Source organism: Salmo salar, chromosome 03 (assembly GCF_965601325.2).
Source record: "Salmo salar chromosome 03, fSalSal1, whole genome shotgun sequence".
Lineage (NCBI taxonomy): Eukaryota > Metazoa > Chordata > Actinopteri > Salmoniformes > Salmonidae > Salmo > Salmo salar.
Window position 1 is genome coordinate 22168793 of NC_138293.1, and position 21505 is coordinate 22190297.

The 21505-nt window shown below is 41.4% G+C and overlaps 1 protein-coding gene across 6 annotated transcripts in view; it reads right to left on the bottom strand.

The window, feature by feature from the left end:
• LOC106599503 (partitioning defective 3 homolog) overlaps positions 1-9886 on the bottom strand; it is a 250032-nt gene extending 240146 nt beyond the window's left edge. For 4 of the 6 annotated variants that reach the window (XM_082973353.1, XM_082973352.1, XM_082973350.1 and 1 more), the window contains exon 1: positions 9512-9886. In XM_082973353.1, coding sequence (XP_082829479.1) covers positions 9512-9631 — 120 coding nt within the window. In that variant the 5' untranslated portion in view covers positions 9632-9886. The remainder of the gene's footprint in view (positions 1-9511) is intronic. The other 2 variants (XM_082973351.1, XM_082973348.1) reach the window with 1 other exon arrangement.
• Positions 9887-21505: the final 11619 nt, after the last annotated feature.

Consider the following 21505-nt stretch of genomic DNA (forward strand, 5'->3'; position numbering starts at 1 on the left):
ATTCCATCCTCGTGATTCCTGCTTTACAAGCAAAAAGTCAAACAGGAAGTACCAGTGACATACTTAATTTGAAAGTGGTCCGATGAAGCGGATGCTAAGCTACAGGACTGTTTTGCTAGCACAGACTGGAATATGTTCCGGGATTCAGCCTAAGGCATTGACCAGTTTACCACATCAGTCACCGGCTTCATCAATAAGTGCATTGACGACGTCGTCCCCACAGTGACCGTACATACATATCCCAAGCAGAAGCCATCCGCACTGAACTAAAGGCTAGAGCTGCTGCTTTCAAGGAGCGGAACACTAACCTGAATGCTTATAATAAATCCCGCTACTCCCGCCAATGAACCATCAAACAGGCAAAGCTTCAATACAGGACTAAGTTCAAATCCCACTACACCGGCTTGGACGCTCGTCAGATGTGGCAGGGCTTGCAAACTATCACGGATTACAAAGGGAAACCCAGCAACACAAGCCCACCAGACAAACTAAATGCCTTCTATGCTCACTGAGGCAAGCAACACTGAACTATGCATGAGAGCACCACCTGTTTCGGACGACTGTGTGATGACACTCTCCGTAGCCAATGTGAGCAAGACCTTTAACCTCTATGGGCTAGGTGGGACGCTAGCGTCCCCCCCGTGGTGCACTCCATCAACAGCAGGTGCATTTCAAGAGCGGCAAATTTGAAACCAAATAAATGTCAAAATTCAAATTTTTCAAACATACAACTATCTTACACCCTTTGAAAGATAAACATCTCCTTAATCTAACCACGTTGTCCGATTTCAAAAAGGTTTTACGGCGAAAGCATAAAGTTAGATTATGTTAGGAGAGTACATTGACAATAGCTGTGTGTAATGTTTTGTCAATTCAAAGACAGGGTCACCAAAACCATAAAACCAGCTAAAATGATGCACTAACCTTTTACAATCTCCATCAGATGACACTCCTAGGACATTATGTTAGACAATGCATGCATTTTTAGTTCTATCAAGTTCATATTTATATCCAAAAACTGCGTTTTACTATGGCATTGATGTTGAGGAAATCGTTTCCCTCCAATAACCGGCAGTCAAGTCAGCACCACAAATTAAATAATTAAAATTAGAAAACATTGGTAAAATATTATATTGTCATTTAAAGAATTATAGATTTACATCTCTTGAACGCAATCAACTTGCCAGATTTAAAAATAACCTTACTGGGAAATCACACTTTGCAATAATCTGAGCACTGCGCCCAGAAAAATATGCTTTGTCTGTATAGCAAACGGCCATGTTGGAGAGATCTAAAATCGAAAATACTATGTAAATAATCCATTACCTTTGATTCTCTTCATCAGATGTCAGTTCCAGGTATCACAGGTCCATAACGAATGTAGTTTTGTTCAAAAAAGCTCATCATTTATGTCCAAAAATCTCCGTCTTGTTAGCACATGATCTAAGCCCGCCGGACTTCACTTCATGAACGAGGGGGAAAAATATATTTACGTTCGTTCAAACATGTCAAACGTTGTATAGCATAAATCATTAGGGCCTTTTTTAACCAGAACATGAATAATATTCAAGGTGGACGAATGCATTCTCTTTTATAACGTATTGGAACGAGGGTACCCAACATGAACTCGCGCGCCAGAGTCTAATCGGCCATCACCGTTCCATGGCTCTTGTTCGGTCAGATCTCACAGTAAAAGACTCAAAACACTTTGTAAAGGCTGGTGACATCTAGTGGAAGCAATAGGAAGTGCCAAAACATTAATCAACCCCTGTGTGTTTCAATGGCATAGGCTTAAAGGTAATTCAACACATCAGGTATCCACTTCCTGTCAGAAAATGTCTCAGGGTTTTGCCTGCCAAATGAGTTCTGTTATACTCACAGACACCATTCAAACAGTTTTAGAAACTTTAGGGTGTTTTCTATCCATATATAATAAGTATATGCATATTCTAGTTACTGGGTAGGATTAGTAACCAGATTAAATCGGGTACGTTTTTTATCCAGCCGTGAAAATACTGCCCCCTAGCCCCAACAGGTTAAAACAAGTCAACATTCTCAAGGTCACGGGCCAGAAGGATTACCAGGACGTGTACTGCGAGCATGTGCTGACCAACTGGCAAGTGTCTTCACTGACATTTTCAAACTCTCCCTGACCCATTCTGTAATACCTACATGTTGTTTCAAGCAGACCACCATAGTCCCTGTGCCCAAGAATGCCTTTCAAAAGACGACCGCCCGTAACACTCACATCTGTAGCCATGAAATACTTTTAAAGGCCGGTCATGGCTCACATCAACACCATCATCCCAGACCAACTCCAAATTGCATATCGCCCCAACAGATGACAATCTCTATTGCACTCCACACTACCCTTTCCCACTTGGACAAAATAAAACTATGTGAGAATGCTGTTCATTGACTACAGTTCAGCGTTCAACACCATAGTGCCCTCAAAGCTCATCACTAAGCTAAGGACCCTGGTACTAATCGCCTCCCTCTGCAACTGGATCCTGGACAGGTGGTGAAGGTAGGCAACAACACATCCCTCAACACAGGGACTCCTCAGGTGTGCGTGTTTAGTCCCCTCCTGCACTCGCTGTTCACCCACGACTGCGTGGCCCTGCACGACTCCAACACCATCATTAAGTTTGCCAACGATGTGACGGTGGTATACCTGACCACAGATGACGAGACATCCTATAGTGAGGTCGTCAGTGGCCTGGCAGTGTGGTGCCAGGAAAACAACAACCTCTCCCTCAACATCAGTAAGACAAAGGAGCTGATCGTGGACTACAGAAAACAGAGGGCAGAGCACGCCCCAATTCACACTGACAGGGCTGTAGTGGAACGGGACGATAGTTTCAAGTCCCTCTGTGTCCATATCCCTAAGGACCCATCATAAGCCAAACACACCAACACAGTCGTGAAGAAGGCATGACCTCCCCGCTACAGAAGGTAGCGCGTACGGCACAGTACATCAATGGGGCCGAGCTCCTTGCCCTTCAAGACGCCGACACCAGGCGGTGTCAGAGGAAGGCCCTCAAATCAGCTACCGCATGGCAAGCGGTACCAATGCACCAAGTCTGGAACAAACAGGACTCTGATCAGCTTCTACCCCCAAACCATATGACTTCTAAACAAGGACGGCTAAATAGCTAATCAAATGGCTACCCGGACTACCTGCATTGACCCTTTTATGGACCAACTCTTGCACACACCACAAACACACACACTGCTGCTACCGTCTATTATCCATCCTGTTTCCTAGTCGCTTTATCCCTACCTATATGTACAGCACATAACTACCTCATACCCCTGCACATCGACTCAGGACGGTACTCCCTATATACAGTCATTTAATTTATTCCTTGTGTCACTATATCTTTTGCTCTACATAGATTGAAATTCTTTCTTGCAGGTCCCTTTCCATGTTAGTCTACACCCGTTACACACAATGCATGTGACAAATAAAATTTGATCAAAGAGCTGTGACACGATCACTTGACATCACTCTGCTCTAGAATTCATTTAAAAAAATGCCAGGGTGGGGGAGCAACGAGAGCAGCAATAACTAGTAAACGACTTTAGTGGGTTTCTTTGTTTTAAAGTTATGTTATGGGTGAGAAGCTCAAAAGAAGCTCTGGGTATTTAGATCAAAGCTCAATGCATACATGAGGAGTTACATTTTGAGCCTAATTTACACCCTAGAAGCAGTGGCGTGTATTCATGGGGGAAGCCAGGCGTCGCCCCAAAAATGTACCAATAAATTACATTATTTTGTCTCCGAGTTTAGTGTTCCTTCATGTCACGAGGCTGAATGTATCTCACCAGAGAAAGCATCCGAGCAAGCAAAACAGCACCCCGGTTTTGTGATAAACAAAAGGTGTAGTTGAATTTATTCTGCCACTTCTTATTGTCTCAGCCTTAGGCCTATATATATATCACAATGACAAGGCATATAAACACATCAGTTTAAAAATGAATTCAGTAAATGTCAACGTAGAGAGCCAGGCAAATAAAAGCAATTTTCTAAACAATATTTTGGTTTGTTGCTAGCTAGTTAGCTAGCCAGTTCAAGTAATGACCAGAGTACAGTCGTGGCCAAAAGTTGAGAATGACACAAATATTAATTTTCAAAGTCTGCTGCCTCAGTTTGTATGATGGCAATTTGCATATAGTCCAGAATGTTATGAAGAGTGATCAGATGAATTGCAAAGTTCCTCTTTGCCATGCAAATGAACTGAATCCCCCCCAAAACATTTCCACTGCATTTCAGCCCTGCCACAAAAGGACCAGCTGACATGTCAGTGATTCTCTCGTTAACAGAGGTGTGAGTGTTGACGAGGACAAGGCTGGAGATCACTCCGTCATGCTGATTGAGTTCGAATAACAGACTGGAAGCTTCAAAAGGAGGGTGGTGCTTGGAATCATTACTCTTCCTTTGTCAATCATGGTTAACTGCAAGGAAACATGTGCCGTCATTGCTTTGCACAAAAAGGGCTTCACGGGCAAGGATATTGCTGCCAGTAAGATTGCACCTAAATTAACCATTTATTGGATCATCAACAACTTCAAGGAGAGCGGTTCAATTGTTGTGAAGAAGGCTTCAGGGCGCCCAAGAAAGTCCAGCAAGCGCCAGGACCGTCTCCTGAAGTTGATTCAGCTGCGGGATCGGGGCACCACCAGTACAGAGCTTGCTCAGGAATGGCAGCAGGCAGGTGTGAGTGCATCTGCACGCACAGTGAGGCGAAGACTTTTGGAGGATGGCCTGGTGTCAAGAAGGGCAGGAAAGAAGCCCCTTCTCTCCAGGAAAAACATCAGGGACAGACTGATTCTGCAAAAGGTACAGGGATTGGACTGCTGAGGACTGGGGTAAAGTCATTGTCTCTGAATCCCCTTTCCGATTGTTTGGGGCATCCGGAAAAAGCTTGTCCGGAGAAGACAAGGTGAGCTCTACCATCAGTCCTGTGTCGTGCCAACAGTAAAGCATCCTGAGACCATTCATGTGTGGGGTTGCTTCTCAGCCAAGGGAATGTGCTCACTCACAATTTTGCCTAAGAACACAGCCATGAATAAAGAATGGTACCAACACATCCTCCGAGAGCAACTTCTTCCAACCATCCAGCAATAGTTTGGTGACGAACAATGCATTTTCCAGCATGATGGAGCACCTTGCCATAAGGCAAAAGTGATAACTAAGTGGCTCGTGGAACAAAACATCGATATTTTGGGTCCATGGCCAGGAAACTCCCCAGACCTTAATCCCATTGAGAACTTGTGGTCAATCCTCAAGAGGCGGGTGGACAAACAAAAACCCACAAATTCTAACAAACTCCAAGCATTGATTATGCAAGAATGGGCTGCCATCAGTCAGGATGTGGCCCAGAAGTTAATTGACAGCATGCCAGGGCGGATTGCAGAGGTCTTGAAAAAGAAGGGTCAACACTGCAAATATTGACTCTTTGCATCAACTTCATGTAATTGTCAATAAAAGCCATTGACACTTGTGAAATGCTTGTAATTATACTTCATTATTCCATAGTAACATCTGACAAAAATATCTAAAGACACTGAAGCAGGAAACTAATATTTGTGTCATTCTCAAAACTTTTGGCCACGACTGTATAGCTGACATCTTAAACTTTGGCTACTGTTTAATTCATTATTAGATGAAAATAAACCCACAACGTCATTATTTACAAGGCAATGTCGAGCTTACAGAAAATAGCTTAATGCCACTGCGTGACCAAATAAAAGTAGGTCATTCTACCTGAGAATTTTAGACCTCCTGCATCATTGGTCTAGTTGCTGTGGCAGTCCGGTAACCACGACAATGGAGACGTAAACTTTTTTCCACGTCTGTGTGACAAGGAAACTGACAGTTGCAGTGACAATCTAGATATTCCCCCAGAGTATAAATGAAACATTTTGACCAGCGACACATCACATTCTAATTGCCTACAGACAGACCAAGTATAAACTGCCCAAAACAGGTTATAGAGCAAACAAGTATCACAACACAGGTTGTAATATGGCTTATTTTTTCTGGCTTGGCTTCCCCAGTGATTGTGCCCATGCACCACTACTGCTTAGAAGACCAATTCACTCTCAGCTTGAGAATATTCAGTATTTCCACACTTCTCTCTCTGCCATGATAGAAGTCTGTTACGATTATCATCAGTTACTTTCCAATTGTATTACAAAGTGAGCTTGGAAAAACCAATGACCACATTTCTATCAGAGGGCAAAATAAAAACTTCCAACGTGTAAACTATACTGACAGCACACAGCCAAACACTCAAAGTATATGCAGGATTGTATTGATATAGATAAGGCTAAGTGTAAGTCCCCCAGATATGCTCCACCAGTCTGCCTCCCAGTCACAGCCTCAAGATAGAAATAGGCCCATTCTTCTCCAGCGCTTCACTGTCAGACATCATTGAATTATTGAAAGGACATGCACTCACTGCACCATGTCATCTGGGTTACTAACATTGAAACAAATGAGACTGCTCCGCCACACAACGCTGTGCCATGAATTATTTATTTATAGAACCCTCATGTTCCTGGATCCTACATACATGGCTAGAGCTAATATCAACGTAATCAAGTTTGTTGTCAATGACCTTAAAAAAAAATGTTTATATTTATTAAAGTTACATATGAACTTTTTGGGAGACCCAAACAAATTCTCAGAAATGTGAGTTATAAGTCTGTCATTTGTATTCAAAGCAGGCCTAAGAAGCTGTAGATCTGTTCTGTGTGTGCCAATTTTATGCTTCCTTAAGTTTTGTTCTTGTATCTTTTACTTTCAGTTTTGTACACCAGGTTCAAACAGCTGAAAATACAATAGTTTTGTTGCGGAAAAGATATTTCACAGCGGTATAAATGGTTCAGTGACTACACTATATGTGCTTGCTTTGTCACATAAATAATAATATCCGTTTTTTATTTCACCTTTATTTAACCAGGTAGGCTAGTTGAGAACAAGTTCTCATTTGCAACTGCGACCTGGCCAAGATAAAGCAAAGCAGTGCGACAAGAACAACAGAGTTACACATGAAATAAACAAAACATACAGTCAATAATACAGTAGAAAAAAGAAAACAAAAAGTCTATATACAGTGAGAGCAAATTAGATAAATTAAGGCAATAAATAGGCCATGGTGGTAAAGTAATTACAATATAGCAATTAAACACTGGAATGGTAGATGTGCAGAAGATGAATGTGCAAGTAGAGATACTGGGGTGCGAAGGAGCAAGATAAATAAATACAGTATGGGGATGAGGTAGATAGATGGGCTGTTTACAGATGGGCTATGTACAGGTGCAGTGATCTGTGAGCTGCTCTGACAGCTGGTGCTTAAAGCTAGTGAGGGAGATATGAGTCTCCAGCTTCAGTGATTTTTGCAGTTTGTTCCAGTCATTGGCAGCAGAGAACTGGAAGGAAATGCAACCAAAGGAGGAATTGGCTTTGGGGGTGACCAGTGAGATATACCTGCTGGAGCACGTGCTACGAGTGGGTGCTGCTATATTAGGCAAACGATTCGAATTTTAGCAACCAGGAAATGAAGGATCGATTTCTTCATAGTGCAGCTTTGTGCATTGCAATATGGTCTGCACCCACATACAAAAAGAGTTTATGCTTGTCTCCTGTCTGAGAGGGAAAATTAGCATTCTGTGGAAGTGAATCAAATAGCCAACTACTGTATCAACTTGGCATCTCCAAAACTGAGTAATCAAATGTAACCCATTATCTAGCTCTCAGCTGTCCAGGCATGCCAGTACAACCATCATATGCTAAGAAATTGCACAATATCATTAGTCAGCTAAACCATTTATCCTGACATGGAAGTTTATCTTCAAACAAATATCAATGAAGGTTCTCCTGTCCTCAGTCGACTCTTAAAAATGCAGGGCAAGTGCTGTTTGTTTCCCTCTTTCCTCAAGGGCAAATTGCTCTCAGGAAGCGTGCGGCTCAAGAAAGATTCTTCCCCACTTCCAGTTCAAACAATTGAGACAGAATGGAAACAAACCAAGTTGGGAAACATTCTGACGTTCCACCATGCATCATTCTAGAAGTTTGATTTTAATTTGGGATGTGAGTAGAAGTGAGAGACTCGAGATACAATCTTTATTTGAAGCCCTCTTCCTTGATTGATACTAGCCTAGCTGGGTATAATTTGAAATTGTATTTCTATCAGATAAAGGGCATCATTGACTTTTTTTAAAAACAGTCAAGCTAAGCAATTATTAAAAAAAAAATGTAGGTGCATTTTCCAACCTGTTAGGTTCCATCCTGTTAGGATTATGCAACTAACAGGTTGGAAATCTGGAGCCTAAATTAGACAGCTTTGTAAATGTCCAAGATTGAGCTAGCATAACGGTGAACACATGAATCGGATTTTAACTTCTCCATCAAACATATTTAAACATTTTGAAACGTGGTTAATTTTCTCAATAATTTAGCCTAATAGAGTGGACATTTATGATTGTGACAGACTAACATGGAACATTAAATGTATTAATATTTATCGTGCAAGTGGATGAATAACACCGGGGAACATGGCAAAAAACGCCTACATCTACTACGGAGAAGAAGAAAAAAAAGTGTTCAAAATCCATATAATTCCCTTTCAAGGTCCATATTTTTGTTTTTAAGGTTAAATGGCAGCTGGTTTTATATTTAAAGCATTTTGTTATCTAAGTGATATTTCCTAGGGACAGAAAAGGCACCGCATACTTAGGAATGACCCAGCTAGCAAGCTAGCGACCGCTTCTTAGCTAGCTATGCCAACAACATAATAGGCTAATTAGCTAGGGGTAACAAAGTCAAGAGAAACTCGGGTGCCAGTGAAAATGTAGTATAGACATCTTGGTAGCATAAGAATAAAAAAAAAGGTACAATCGGCAAGACATCGATAGGAAATATTATGCTTTAAAAAAATTACATTGTTTAATTAAGTTAGGCAGTATCCCCATTTCAAAAATATAGAATGCCATCCTGCAGCTTGTTGATGCTAACTAGCTAGCTATAAAACAGTCAGCTAACTAGCAAGCATCCAGCTAGCAGCTTCCAAGGAGTCAAATCTCGGATTGGTTGATAACTAACAACATTATCCTTTTACTTCTAGAACTTAATAGGTTTGAATATTATATCCTAGTTAGATAGTTAGCTAGTTAACTACTTAAATTAGCGTTATGTGCCATCTTTCCATGCACTTCAATTGGGAAAGGGTGAAATCCCAAATTAAGTTTTCGTGGATTTACACAGGACTTTTCCAACTATGGTGATGCATCATCAACTCAGCCTAACATGCATTGTTTGTTTTAGCCAGCAGAATAAAACGAAAGGAATGTTGAATCATTTATCATTTTAGCTAATCTCTGTTACAAATTTGCGCCATATTTGCCTCACGTCCAGTCCAGGCATTGCAACATTGTTTCCAGTCCCAATGCTGTGAATGGAACACTGGAAACAAACACGCCATACAAAGTAAACGCGACTTACCTTTGCAATGGCTTTTTTGTATCTCATGACGGCTTGCTGGATGAGAATATGGATTTTGATATTTCCATCTCCGCACGGTACCACCACCCTAGTCCTTCCAAAACACACAGTCACTTTCATAGTTTAATATCCGATAGATCTTGCCCAGATTCGGAGGAAAACCGAGGATAAATTCTCCCTTTGAAAGTCAGCCGAAACATGAATTATCTTTGGTTATTGAATCTTGTATCCTTAAAAAGAGATGAGACCAAATTATCTTTCACATTTTATCCAGGGACGACACTGTTAGCTGTGTGTTTCTGACCACCTGTTTAGTCTTTCTCCTTCTGTTTCGACGTTCCCAGACTAGTGCAGGGAACAGCTCCAACAGGATTAGATTGGGGAACGGTCTCCACGCGCCGGTCAGGACTGGAACTGTCGAAGGTGATATCTGGCGCGCGCGAGCAATTGCACCCGTGTGCGTGAACAATTGGGTGATTTCGAAAAATATGAGATCTTGACAATATTTTGTAATTAAAAAAATATTTCCTGCAAAGGAACCTCTTTAACATGCAATATTATTGAATCATATCCCTACAAATGGCACACTACTGCCAGTCCCTAAACAGTAAACTAGGCCTACTTTAGTAGTAGACATATCACAGGAACACTCCAGGAGATCAATCTGCTGTTCTATCAACTATGTATTTCTGATACGTGTGTGTGCGCGCGTGTGCGTTCTGCAACAGAAATATATATTCAAACGCTATAAACACGGGTAGGCCTATTTTGATGAATCCAACTTCAACAAAGATATCCAGCACTTAGGAATATAGTTATTTTTGTTTTATTGCATAACTGAAATCTCAAGGACATGTTCTGGCCACAAAACCTTGATCTCCACCTGCCTGCTGCTATTTTGGTGCTTTGTTCTAGTGTCCTAACCTAAAACTGAAACCAAGTCCCAATGAAAACCAGAGCAAATCCATGTGTGAAGCTTGTGGAACAGCTGCCTTGACTTGGCACATAGCTACAGTTCCACAGAACATGACTGTATGCGTGAGGAACCTGCTCTCATCATTGCTGTGTACCAAATGGGACCTTTTTCCCATAGGGTCCTGGTCAAAAGTGGTGCACTATAAAGAGATTAGGTTGCCATTTGGGAGATTAGGTTGCCATTTGGGATGTAACCCATATGAACTTTTTATATGGGCCTGTGCCCCATGAACAATGCTGCCCCAAAAGCGTGGGCTCATGGGTGAGTTACACATGTTCTAAGGCAGAAAACCAAAGAGTTACTGAATACAAGGCAATTTGTCTACCAACTACAATATGACTTACATGGACATGCTTTTTTATATCTTCCTATGCCCCAGGGTTGGGCTCAATTTGAATTGAAGGCAGTCAATTCAAGAAGTGGATTTGAATTTAACATTCACAATTTTTTTTAAACGTAATAATTAGTTCTACTTTTCAGTTTATTCAGAAGTCTGAAAATACATGTCCTTTTTTCAATTATTTAATTGTAATTTTAGTTTACTTTCTGAATTGACTGCCTTCAATTCGAATTGAACCCTACCATGCTCTGCCCCAGAATTGATGAGCATATCTTCGTGCCCCAAAAGCCTGAGCTAAAGCAGAAAACCAAGCTATTCCACAATATCTTGTGACTTTTCCTAACACAGGTTCATGGACTTACAGTACAAACAGTAATGTGTTTATCTCTGTACACACTTTATAAAGTGTATACAATGGGGATGCTTAAAACGTTTGTTTTTTTGCATACTGTTACCGGGGTTACAATTCTGTAAATATTTATCAACATTGACCACCTGATATGTTTTATTATTTATTTATTTAACCGGGTAGACTAGTTGAGAACAAGTTCTCATTTGCAACTGCGACCTGGCCAAGATAAAGCATAGCAATTCGACACATAGAACACAGAGTTACACATGGAATAAACAAAACATAGTCAATAATACAGTAGAACAAAATAAAACAAAAAGTCTATATACAGTGAGTGCAAATGAGGTAAGTTAAGGCAACAAATAGGCCATGGTGGCGAAGTAATTACGATATAACAATTAAACACTGGAATGGTAGATGTGCAGAAGATGAATGTGCAAGTAGAGATACTGGGGTGCAAAGGAGCAAGATAAATAAATACAGTATGGGGATGAGGTAGGTAGATAGATGGGTTGTTTACAGATGGGCTATGTACAGGTGCAGGGTCTGTGAGCTGCTCTGACAGCTGGTGCTTAAAGCTAGTGAGGGAGATACGAGTCTCCAGCTTCAGAGATTTTTGCAGTTCGTTCCAGTGATTGGCAGCAGAGAACTGGAAGGAAAGGGGGCCAAAGGAGGAATTGGCTTTGGGGGTGACCAGTGAGATATACCTGCTGGAGCACGTGTTACGAGTGGGTGCTGCTATGGTGACCAGTGAGTTGAGATAAGGCGGGGCTTTACCTAGCAGAGACTTGTAGATAACCTGTAGCCAGTGGGTTTGGCGACGAGTATGAAGCGAGGGCCAACCAACGAGAGCGTACAGGTCGCAATGGTGGGTAGTGTATGGGGCTTTGGTGACAACACGGATGGCACTGTGATAGACTGCATCCAGTTTGTTGAGTAGAGTGTTGGAGGCTTTTTTATAGATGACATCACCGAAGTCGAGGATAGGTAGGATGGTCAGTTTTACAAGGGTATGTTTGGCAGCATGAGTGAAGGATGCTTTGTTGCGATATAGGAAGCCGATTCTAGATTTAATTTTGGATTGGAGATGCTTAATGTGAGTCTGGAAGGAGAGTTTACAGTCTAACCATACACCCAGGTATTTGTAGTTGTCCACGTATTCTAAGTCAGAGCCGTCCAGAGCACTAGTGGTTCTGGGTGGTCGGGGCCAGTGACCCTGTGACAACAATTTTGGACCCCCTTGTGGCCCCACTAAATGTGGAGTATGAAATCATTTTTACATAACTAATTTTTGCTATCATTCTTTTTTTACATCCGTTATTAGACAGTGGCAACGATGATGATTATGAACATGGTCTTTTGCCTGCAAATGCCTGCGATGCAGTGAAGAAAACGATATGACAACAATAACGTCTAATGTAACTGGCCCCTCTAACAGTACAACTGGCCCCAGCTTGGCCCCCCCAGTTGAAATGGTCTAAAACCGCCACTGGTCCAGAGTAGTGATGCTGGACGGGCGAGCAGGTGCGGGCAGTGATCAATTGAATAGCATGCATTTACTTTTACTTGCGTTTAAGAGCAGTTGGAGGCCACGGAAGGAGAATTGTATGGCATTGAAGCTCGCCTGGAGGTTAGTTAACACAGTGTCCAAAGAGGGGCCAGAAGTATACAGAATGGTGTCGTCTGCGTAGAGGTGGATCAGAGAATCACCAGCAGCAAGAGCAACAGATAGAAGATCTTGACCAAGGCCAGCTGGTGCAAATGCTTTAAAATGACCTTCAAATATTTTTTTTCTTTATTTCTTAATGGGATGTTATACATTTACTCAATAATGTTTGCCTGAAAGAATTGTACTAATAACTGTAATTGGTCAATGAACTCTTCACATCTTGAATGTTCCGTTTTTTACTGTTTTATTGCAATGTCAACATACAGGTTTTGGGTGACACCTTGTGGAATGTTTACGTACTGCACTTGGCTTACTTGACCTGTAAGAAGCATAGAGGCCATTCGTCAATGGCCTATCACACTAAGTTCAGGGTTTTTCCAGTTGCGGCCTCTCTCTTATCAGTTTGGAATGACATCTCAATATGAAGGCATATGCCATCTCTTGGCATGTTCAAACAGCATCCTGGCTCATCCCAGTATTCTCTCCCAGTGCCAGAGGGTCTGGTGGGCTGTATAGCAACTTGGCTTCTCCATCACAACAAACTCATAACACTGTTTGTGTCCCAGAATGCACCACATTCCCTTTATAGTGCACTACTTTTGACCAGAGCTGGGGACCCTGGTTAAAAGTAGTGCACTACATAAGGAATAGGGTGCCATTTAAGATGCATACATAACTCAGCGAGCCAGGGCCCTGGGCAACACAACTCATCATGTCACCATTTAAGGCTTAATCCTGACAGTCAGACACAAATTAGCATCTTTATGGGGAATCAAATGTAACAGATAGCACACAGCTTGCTTAATAACAGTACTGCTTCCTTCCTCACCAGCCCACTCTGGTATTCAATATCGGATCCTATCTCGCAAACATAGGTGGCAGCCCTTTCCCAACAATGCAGCTAAAAAGTAAGAAAAATGTGCAAAATAATTCACATGGAAATAGTAACACAATAAAATAACAATAACGAGACTATATACAAGGAGTTCCAGTACAGAGTCAATGAGCAAGGGTACGAGGTAGTCGAGGTAATATGTACATGTAGGTAGGGGTAAAAGTGGCTAGGTAATCAGGATAGATAGTAAACAAGGCAGCAGCAGTGTGAAAGAGTGGGAAAGTGTCTCTATTTGTGAACGTGTGTAGCGTCAATATGCATGTGTGTTTTGTGTGTTTGAGCGCATGTAGTGTGTGTGTGTGTGTATTTAGATTTATTTTACCTCTATTTAACCAGGTAGGCCAGTTGAGAACAAGTTCTCATTTACAACTGTGACCTGGCCAAGATAAAGCAAAGCAGTATGACACAAACAACACAGAGTTACACATGGGATAAACAAACGTACAGTCAGTAACACAATAGAAAAGTCTATATACAGTGTGTGTAAATGTAGTAAGATTAGGGATTATATGTCCCTCAGCTATGCAAGAGAGTCAGTGCAAATAAAATGGGGTCAATGCAAATAGTCCAGGTAGCCATTTGATTAACTGTTCAGCAGTCATATGGCTTGGGGGTAGAAGCTGTTCAGGAGGCTTTTGGCCCCTGACTTGGCGCTCCGGTACACTTGCCGTGCAGTAGCAGAGAGAACAGTTTTAGGGCTTTCCTCCGACACTACCTGGTATAGAGGTCCTGGATGGCAGGGAGCTTGGCTCCAGTGATGTACTGGGCTGTATGCACTACCCTCTCTAAGCGCCTTACGGTCAGATGCCAAGCAGTTGCCATACCAAGCGGTGATGCAGCCAGTCAAGATGCTCTCAATGGTGCAGCTGTAGAACCTTTTGAGGATCTGAGGGCCCATGCAAAATATTTTAAGCCTCCAGGGAGGAGAGATGTCATGCCCTCTTCACGACTGTGTTGGTGTGTTTTGCCCATGATAGGTCCTTAAGGATATGGACACAGAGGAACTTGACGGTATCATCCCGTTCCACTACAGCCTAGTCGATATGAATGGAGGCGTGCTAGGCACTCCATTTCCTGCAGTCCACAATAAGCTCCTTTGTCTTGCTGACTTTGGCAGGGGGTTGTTGTCCTGGCACCACACTGCCAGGTCTCTGACCTCCTCCCTATAGGCTGTCTCATCATCGCCGGTGATCAGGCCTACCACCGTCGTGTTGACGGCAAACTGAATGATGATGTTGGAGTTGTGCTCGGCAACGCAGTCATGGGTGAACAGGGAGTGCAGGAGGGGACGAAGCAAGCACCTCTGAGGGGCCCTAGTGTTGAGGGTCAGCGTGGCGGATATGTTGCACCCTACCCTAACCACCTTGGGGCGGCCCGTCAGGAAGTTAAGGATCCAGTTGCAGACGGAGGAGTTCAGTCCAACGGCCCATAACTTAGTGATGAGCTTTGAGGGCACTACGGTGTTGAACACTGAGCTGTAGTCAATGAAGGTGTTCCTTTTGTCCAGATGGGAAAGGGCGGTGTGGAGTGCAATAGAGATTGTGCCATTTGTGGATCTTTTGGAGCGGTATATGAATTGAAGTTGGGCCAGTATCTGTGCCATCATGGCGTCTTCTTCTTCATTGGATGATTGCTCCCAACTAATAGGAATACCCACCCAGTTGACTAGGCCTGCTTTAAAATTGTGGAAGCACTCAATGGCAATGTCCATGCTAAAATGGGTTATATCCAACAGGCACAACTCCAATATAAAGTTTGGGCTCCAGAGTGGCACTGCATCTCAGTGCAAGAGGTGTCACTACAGTCCCTGGTTCAAATCCAGGCTGTATCACATCTGGCTGTGATTGGGAGTCCCATAGGGCAGAGTACAATTGGCCCAGTTTGTCCGGGGTAGGCCGTCATTGTAAATAAGAATTTGTTCTTAGGCCGTCGGATTGCTACGACGCCAGTAAATAAATAAAAAATGGAGTATTTTTTTTTCAAAGTTGTCGAAGTGCCACTGATATTTATTTAACTAGGCAAGTCAGTTAAGAACAAATTCTTATTTAGAATTACAGCCTACCCCAGGGCTGACCCTATGGGACTCCCAATCACAGCTGGTTGTGATACAGCCTGGAATTGAACCAGGGTTTTTGTAGTGACGCCTCTAGCGCTGAGATGCAGTGCCTTAGACCCTGCGTCACTCGGGAGCCCCATATCAGTGCATTTGTAGCATAACCATTATGAAACTTCTATTCAATCAAATAAGCCTCGCTTCTATTTGATCAAATAAACCTTAAGTAGCAAATGAGCAATAAAACATTTTGTTGACTAAATTCGACACTTGTATTGACCTCCATACACAAATGTCTCACGGCGTGGGCTTATTTTTATTGACAGATTTTGGGCTGAGTAAAGCCTCTCGCCTATTTCTCTCTGATCGAATTCCAGACACCGCCAAACAAGTCCAAGATATGCCTTCTCTGATCGTTGAGGTTTTGGTTAGTCGTTTGTTAGGAATTTTTGGGGGCTATTTGATATAATTTCTAAACCGAACAGAAATTGGATTAAATGTGATTTGTTATTATTATAACAGTATTTAGAGAAATTCTGTTGAGAACAAACAAAGTGGTTATTAATAAGCTGTTGTTCTGTGAAACCAACAGTTAACGTTAGGCGTTAGCATGTGCCTGTTCCCCATTGTAGAGACGAATGACTATTCAGGCTGGTTTTGTAGTTGTACACTGGAGAGCACTTATTTAAATTACATACAAAAAAGCATGAAGCAATTTGCCTGTCCGTTAATCTTGACTAACGGCATGATCCTGCTAGTGCATTGACAGACCATATTGTGCTACCACGACCCTGGAATATTGATGACAAACATGTTCACCCTTCTCATCTAGGAAACCAAACTAGTTTGATTATATATGTGATGTTTGCACCCAGACATGGATATTTACCAGAGTACAGGTCTTATGAAATGCTGGATGACCAAAGAGTGTTTAGTTATAACAGCAATGTAAGAGATTTTTCCAGTCCCCTGAGACTCTTTGCCTCTCAAACCTCTGTCTGGAGGGACCTTAAGGACTGCACTCGTTTTAAATCTGGCTACTTTCAATCCTTCACAAGACATGCAAATGCCACTCTAGGATTTAATGGTAAGTAAGTAAGCCTTGGACAAGTAAGCCTTGTCTGAGCCAGAACAGCCCACAGGGCCTCTGTAGCATGAGGCAGCTTGATGTACAAGTACAAGTCCCTGGACAGGACATTAGTCGGCTGCAGGGCCTTAGCCCCAATCCATCGCCTTACTAAATGGTAGATTAACAATTATCTGATTACATATACTGCACATTGTATAGGCATATTATATTGTATTTTTTCACACTAAGAACATAAACAGATGCCACAGGAATGTAGCATGCAGCCTATGTGTCATGTATGAAAGGTTATTGGTATGTAGTATGTACGTAAAAAAAAAATTTCATAAGGTCCACTTATTCAGTTAATATATGGTTGTGAATTAGACCATGATGGAACCCAGAGGGGACTGTCCAAGTTCTCTGTCAATGGGAAATACACTCTGTCTCTCTTTGGATGATGACAGCATGCTCTGGAGCCCCTCAGTTCCTCATGCAATGGCATTAGCAATTAAGACCATTCTGGATGGGAATAAACTTTGGAACCAAAGTAATTTGCTGTATGTGAAACGTGATTGTGTTCCAAGATTGAATAACTTTTACACACACAGTAAGATGGCCATCAACAGAAAAGGTAAGATTACTTATTAAATGTTATGTCTCTGACCATGCATTGGTTCAATTGATATAGATTTGTAAAAAAATATAAATAAAAAACCCTCTTACAGCGATCAACTTTTAATATCAGTTGCATGACATTAATATATAGAGAGCTATTGTACATTGCTATAAGAGTTCAGCAAGGCTTCACATGCAGATATGATCTAGTTTTGGCTTGATCAGATATGGGCAGTTTTTCTGTTAGATGTATTTGAAATACTTACTATACTAACTTTTTAGTATTTTGTTATTTTGTATTTAAAAGGACTGAGTTATTTTTTTTACAATTCTAACACCAAGGCAGCAAATCTCAAGTAATAGGGGCCACAAAAGACTATGAACTGTGCCAGTTGTCTGGGCTATTGGTAGTGTTCAACGTGTTAGACAGGTTGTTTTTATAAATGTATTTCCTAAAAATGTATTTCCTATATAATATTATTTTGGTACCAGTATTTTGTAGTTTATTTTGATATGTTGGTCTTTAGGGTATTTTGTAAGAAGACATATTGAATGTATCTTTGCCCATCTCCGATTACAGGCCTAGTTACACCAACTGTTGTCTTATGGCATTCAAACTAACTGTACTGTATGATGCTAATCAAATAATCTGAGACATACTAACATGTGATGGTCCAACCACATTTCAGTGGAATGACACCGGAACAACGTAGGAACAAATAACTCTCTTGTTTGACCCGTTTGGCAGCATTGGCAACCTTTGTACATACACACTGCAATATATTTACATTTACATTTTAGTCATTTAGCAGACGCTCTTCTCCAGAGCGACTTACAGTAGTGAATGCATACATTTTATTTCATGTATTTTTTTTTTGTACTGGCCCCCCGTGGGAATCGAACCCACAACCCTGGCATTGCACACACCATGCTCTACCAACTGAGCCACAGTTGTATATGAATGTGGATATTTAGGCAAAATTTGAAGTTAATTCCTGATTTGTATAGTACAATACTGTATACTATAGTACTGTATTGTACCCACAATTATGAGTAGGTGGGCAATGGTTAGTGGACAAAACTGATGATTGTAGAAATAAATGATTTGGAAGTTCAATTTGTCTTGCAGAGTGCATGGGATTTTGTATTGTAATGTTCTGTCCTTGAATTGACAGTTCGTCCTGAAGTGGTCATTAGACCTAGAACTGGAGAAGACCGGGTTATTATTTGTTTGGTAGCGGGTTTCTACCCCAAGGACATCTCTGTTAAATGGGAGCTGGATGGGAAGCCAACCTCTCTACATGTGACAACAGACATCTTACCTAATCATGATTCGACTTACCAAGTGCATAAAACCATCTTCATCTCTGGTTCTAAACACAACTACTCATGTTGTGTGGAGCACAGCAGTCTACCCGAGCCTCTACAGATCGATCGGGATGAGATAAAGATTAATTTGCGTTCCACTTTAAATCAAATATACAGCTGATGTCCGAAGTTTACATACACCTTAGCCAAATACATTTAAACTCAGTTTTTCACAATTCCAGACATTTAAGCCTAGTAAAAATTCCCTGTCTTAGGTTAATTAGGATCACCACTTAATTTTAAGAATGTGAAATGTCAGAATAATAGTAGAGATAATTAATAATTTCAGTTTTTATTTCTTTCATCACATTCCCAGTGGGTCAGAAGTTCACATATACTCAATTAGTGTTTGATAGCATTGCCTTTAAATTGTTTAACTTGGGTGAAATGTTTCAGGTAGCCTTCCACAAGCTTCCCACAATAAGATGGGTGAATTTTGGCCCCTTCCTCCTTACAGAGCTGGTGTAACTGAGTCAGGTTTGTAGGCCTCCTTGGCTCACACACACATTTTCTATAGAATTGAGGTCAGGGCTTTGTGATGGCCACTCCAATACCTTGACTTTGTTGTCCTTAAGCCATTTGGCCACTACTTTGGAAGTATGCTTGGGGTCATTGTCCATTTGGAAGACCCATTTGCGACCAAGCTTTAACTTCCTGACTGATGTCTTGAGATGTTGCTTCAATATACCCACATAATTTTTCTTCCTCATGATGCCGTCTATTTTGTGAAGTGCACCAGTCCCTCCTGCAGCAAAGCACCCACATAACATGATGCTGCCACCCCCGTGCTTCACGGTTGGGATGGTGTTCTTCGGTTTGCAAGTCTCCCCCTTTTTCCTCCACAACAGCTCTATTTTTGTTTCATCAGACCAGAGGACATTTCTCCAAAAAGTACGATCTTTGTCCCTGTGTGCAGTTGCTAACTGTAATCTGGCTTTTTTTATGGCGGTTTTGGAGCAGTGTCTTCTTCCTTGCTGAGTGGACTTTCAGGTTATGTTGATATAGGGCTTGTTTTACTATGGATATAGATACATATGTACCTTCAGGCGTTTGGAAATTGCTTCCAAGGATGAACTAGACTTGTGGAGGTCTACAATTTTTTTTCTGAGGTCTTGGCTGATTTTCTTTTGATTTTCCCATGATGTCAAGCAAAGAGACACTGAGTTTGAAGGTAGGCCTTGAAATACATCCACAGGTACACCTCCAATTGACTGAAATTATGTCAATTAGCATATCAGAAGCTTCTAAAGCCATGACATCATTTTCCGGAATTTTCCAAGCTGTTTAAAGGCACAGTCAATTTAGTGTATGTAAACTTCTGACCCACTGGAATTGTGATACAGTGAATTATAAGTGAAATAATCTATCTGTAAACAATTGTTGGAAAAATGACTTGTGTCATGCACAAAGTAGATGTCCTAACCGACTTGCCAAAACTATAGTTTGTTAACAAGAAATGTGTGGAGTGGTTGAAAAACGAGTTTTAATGACTCCAACCTAAGTGTATGTAAACTTCCAACTGCAACTGTATGCATTCTATATATTTTAGATGTTTGAGTTTTTTTTCATCCATTTCTTTTATTTCAACAGTTCCACCTAATAAACAGATCATTCATCCTGGATTAACAGTACTTATGTGTCTCTTGTTGATAATTGCAGTTCTGCTTTGGCTGAAATGCAGATCTAAGTAAGTTTGAAAAATTATTATTTAAAAACCAGTGCCATTTGACAAACTTTCATTCAATACCCATATTCTTTGTATAGCTATGTAATGAATGGTAGCCTTCATAAATATAGGCCCATTATACTGTATTTATACTATACTGTTTGTTTTACTAGTATTTTGAGATATGCCGCTACACAAAATGCACCAATCCATTTCTAGAGACAAAGTACAAAATTCCATTATGTAAGGATATTTTGTAAAACAAAGTATTTTTTTAATGTTATCTATGGGCAAAATGTAAAACAGTTAATTCCTGTGAGAGTTTTTTTTTGTGTAGAGGTAGACTCGGTGAGATGACGTTGCAACGAACAATGTACTGAGGAAACTTGCCTTTTGCCGGAACCAGATTAAGAAAGGATAGTGTTAATGAGGCCAGCATGAGGACAACTTTCCTGCCACTGATTCTGTTGATAGCAGATATTGAGTAAGGTCTACTTGCAATAACTGTGAAATGTGGTTGTTTTTCCTTGACTGTAAGTTGCTCTGGATAAGACAAACTGCTTAATTACTAAAATTTCAATGTAATGTTAAATCATGGAAATTGTTTAATATAATAATTTCCTGATAAGAGCTGTCCATTGAGGGTTGTGTTACCCCCTGCTGTTGCTCTTTGTACATCCTGTCCTCCATCCATCCTCCCCTTGCTGTTGTTGGTGACTCACCATCTGGACACTGCCCTACATAGTAGCATCCCAAATGGCACCCTATTCCCTATATAGTGCACTACATTTAACTAGGCAAGTCATTCTTATTTACAATGACGGCCTAGCCCAGCCGACGCTGGGGCAATTGTGCGCCGCCCTATGGGACTCCCAATCACGGCTGGATGTGATGCAGCCTGGATTCGAACCAGGTACTGCAGTGCCGCCTCTTACACTGAGATGCAGTGTCTTAGACCACTGCACCCTATTTCCTATATAGTTCACTACTT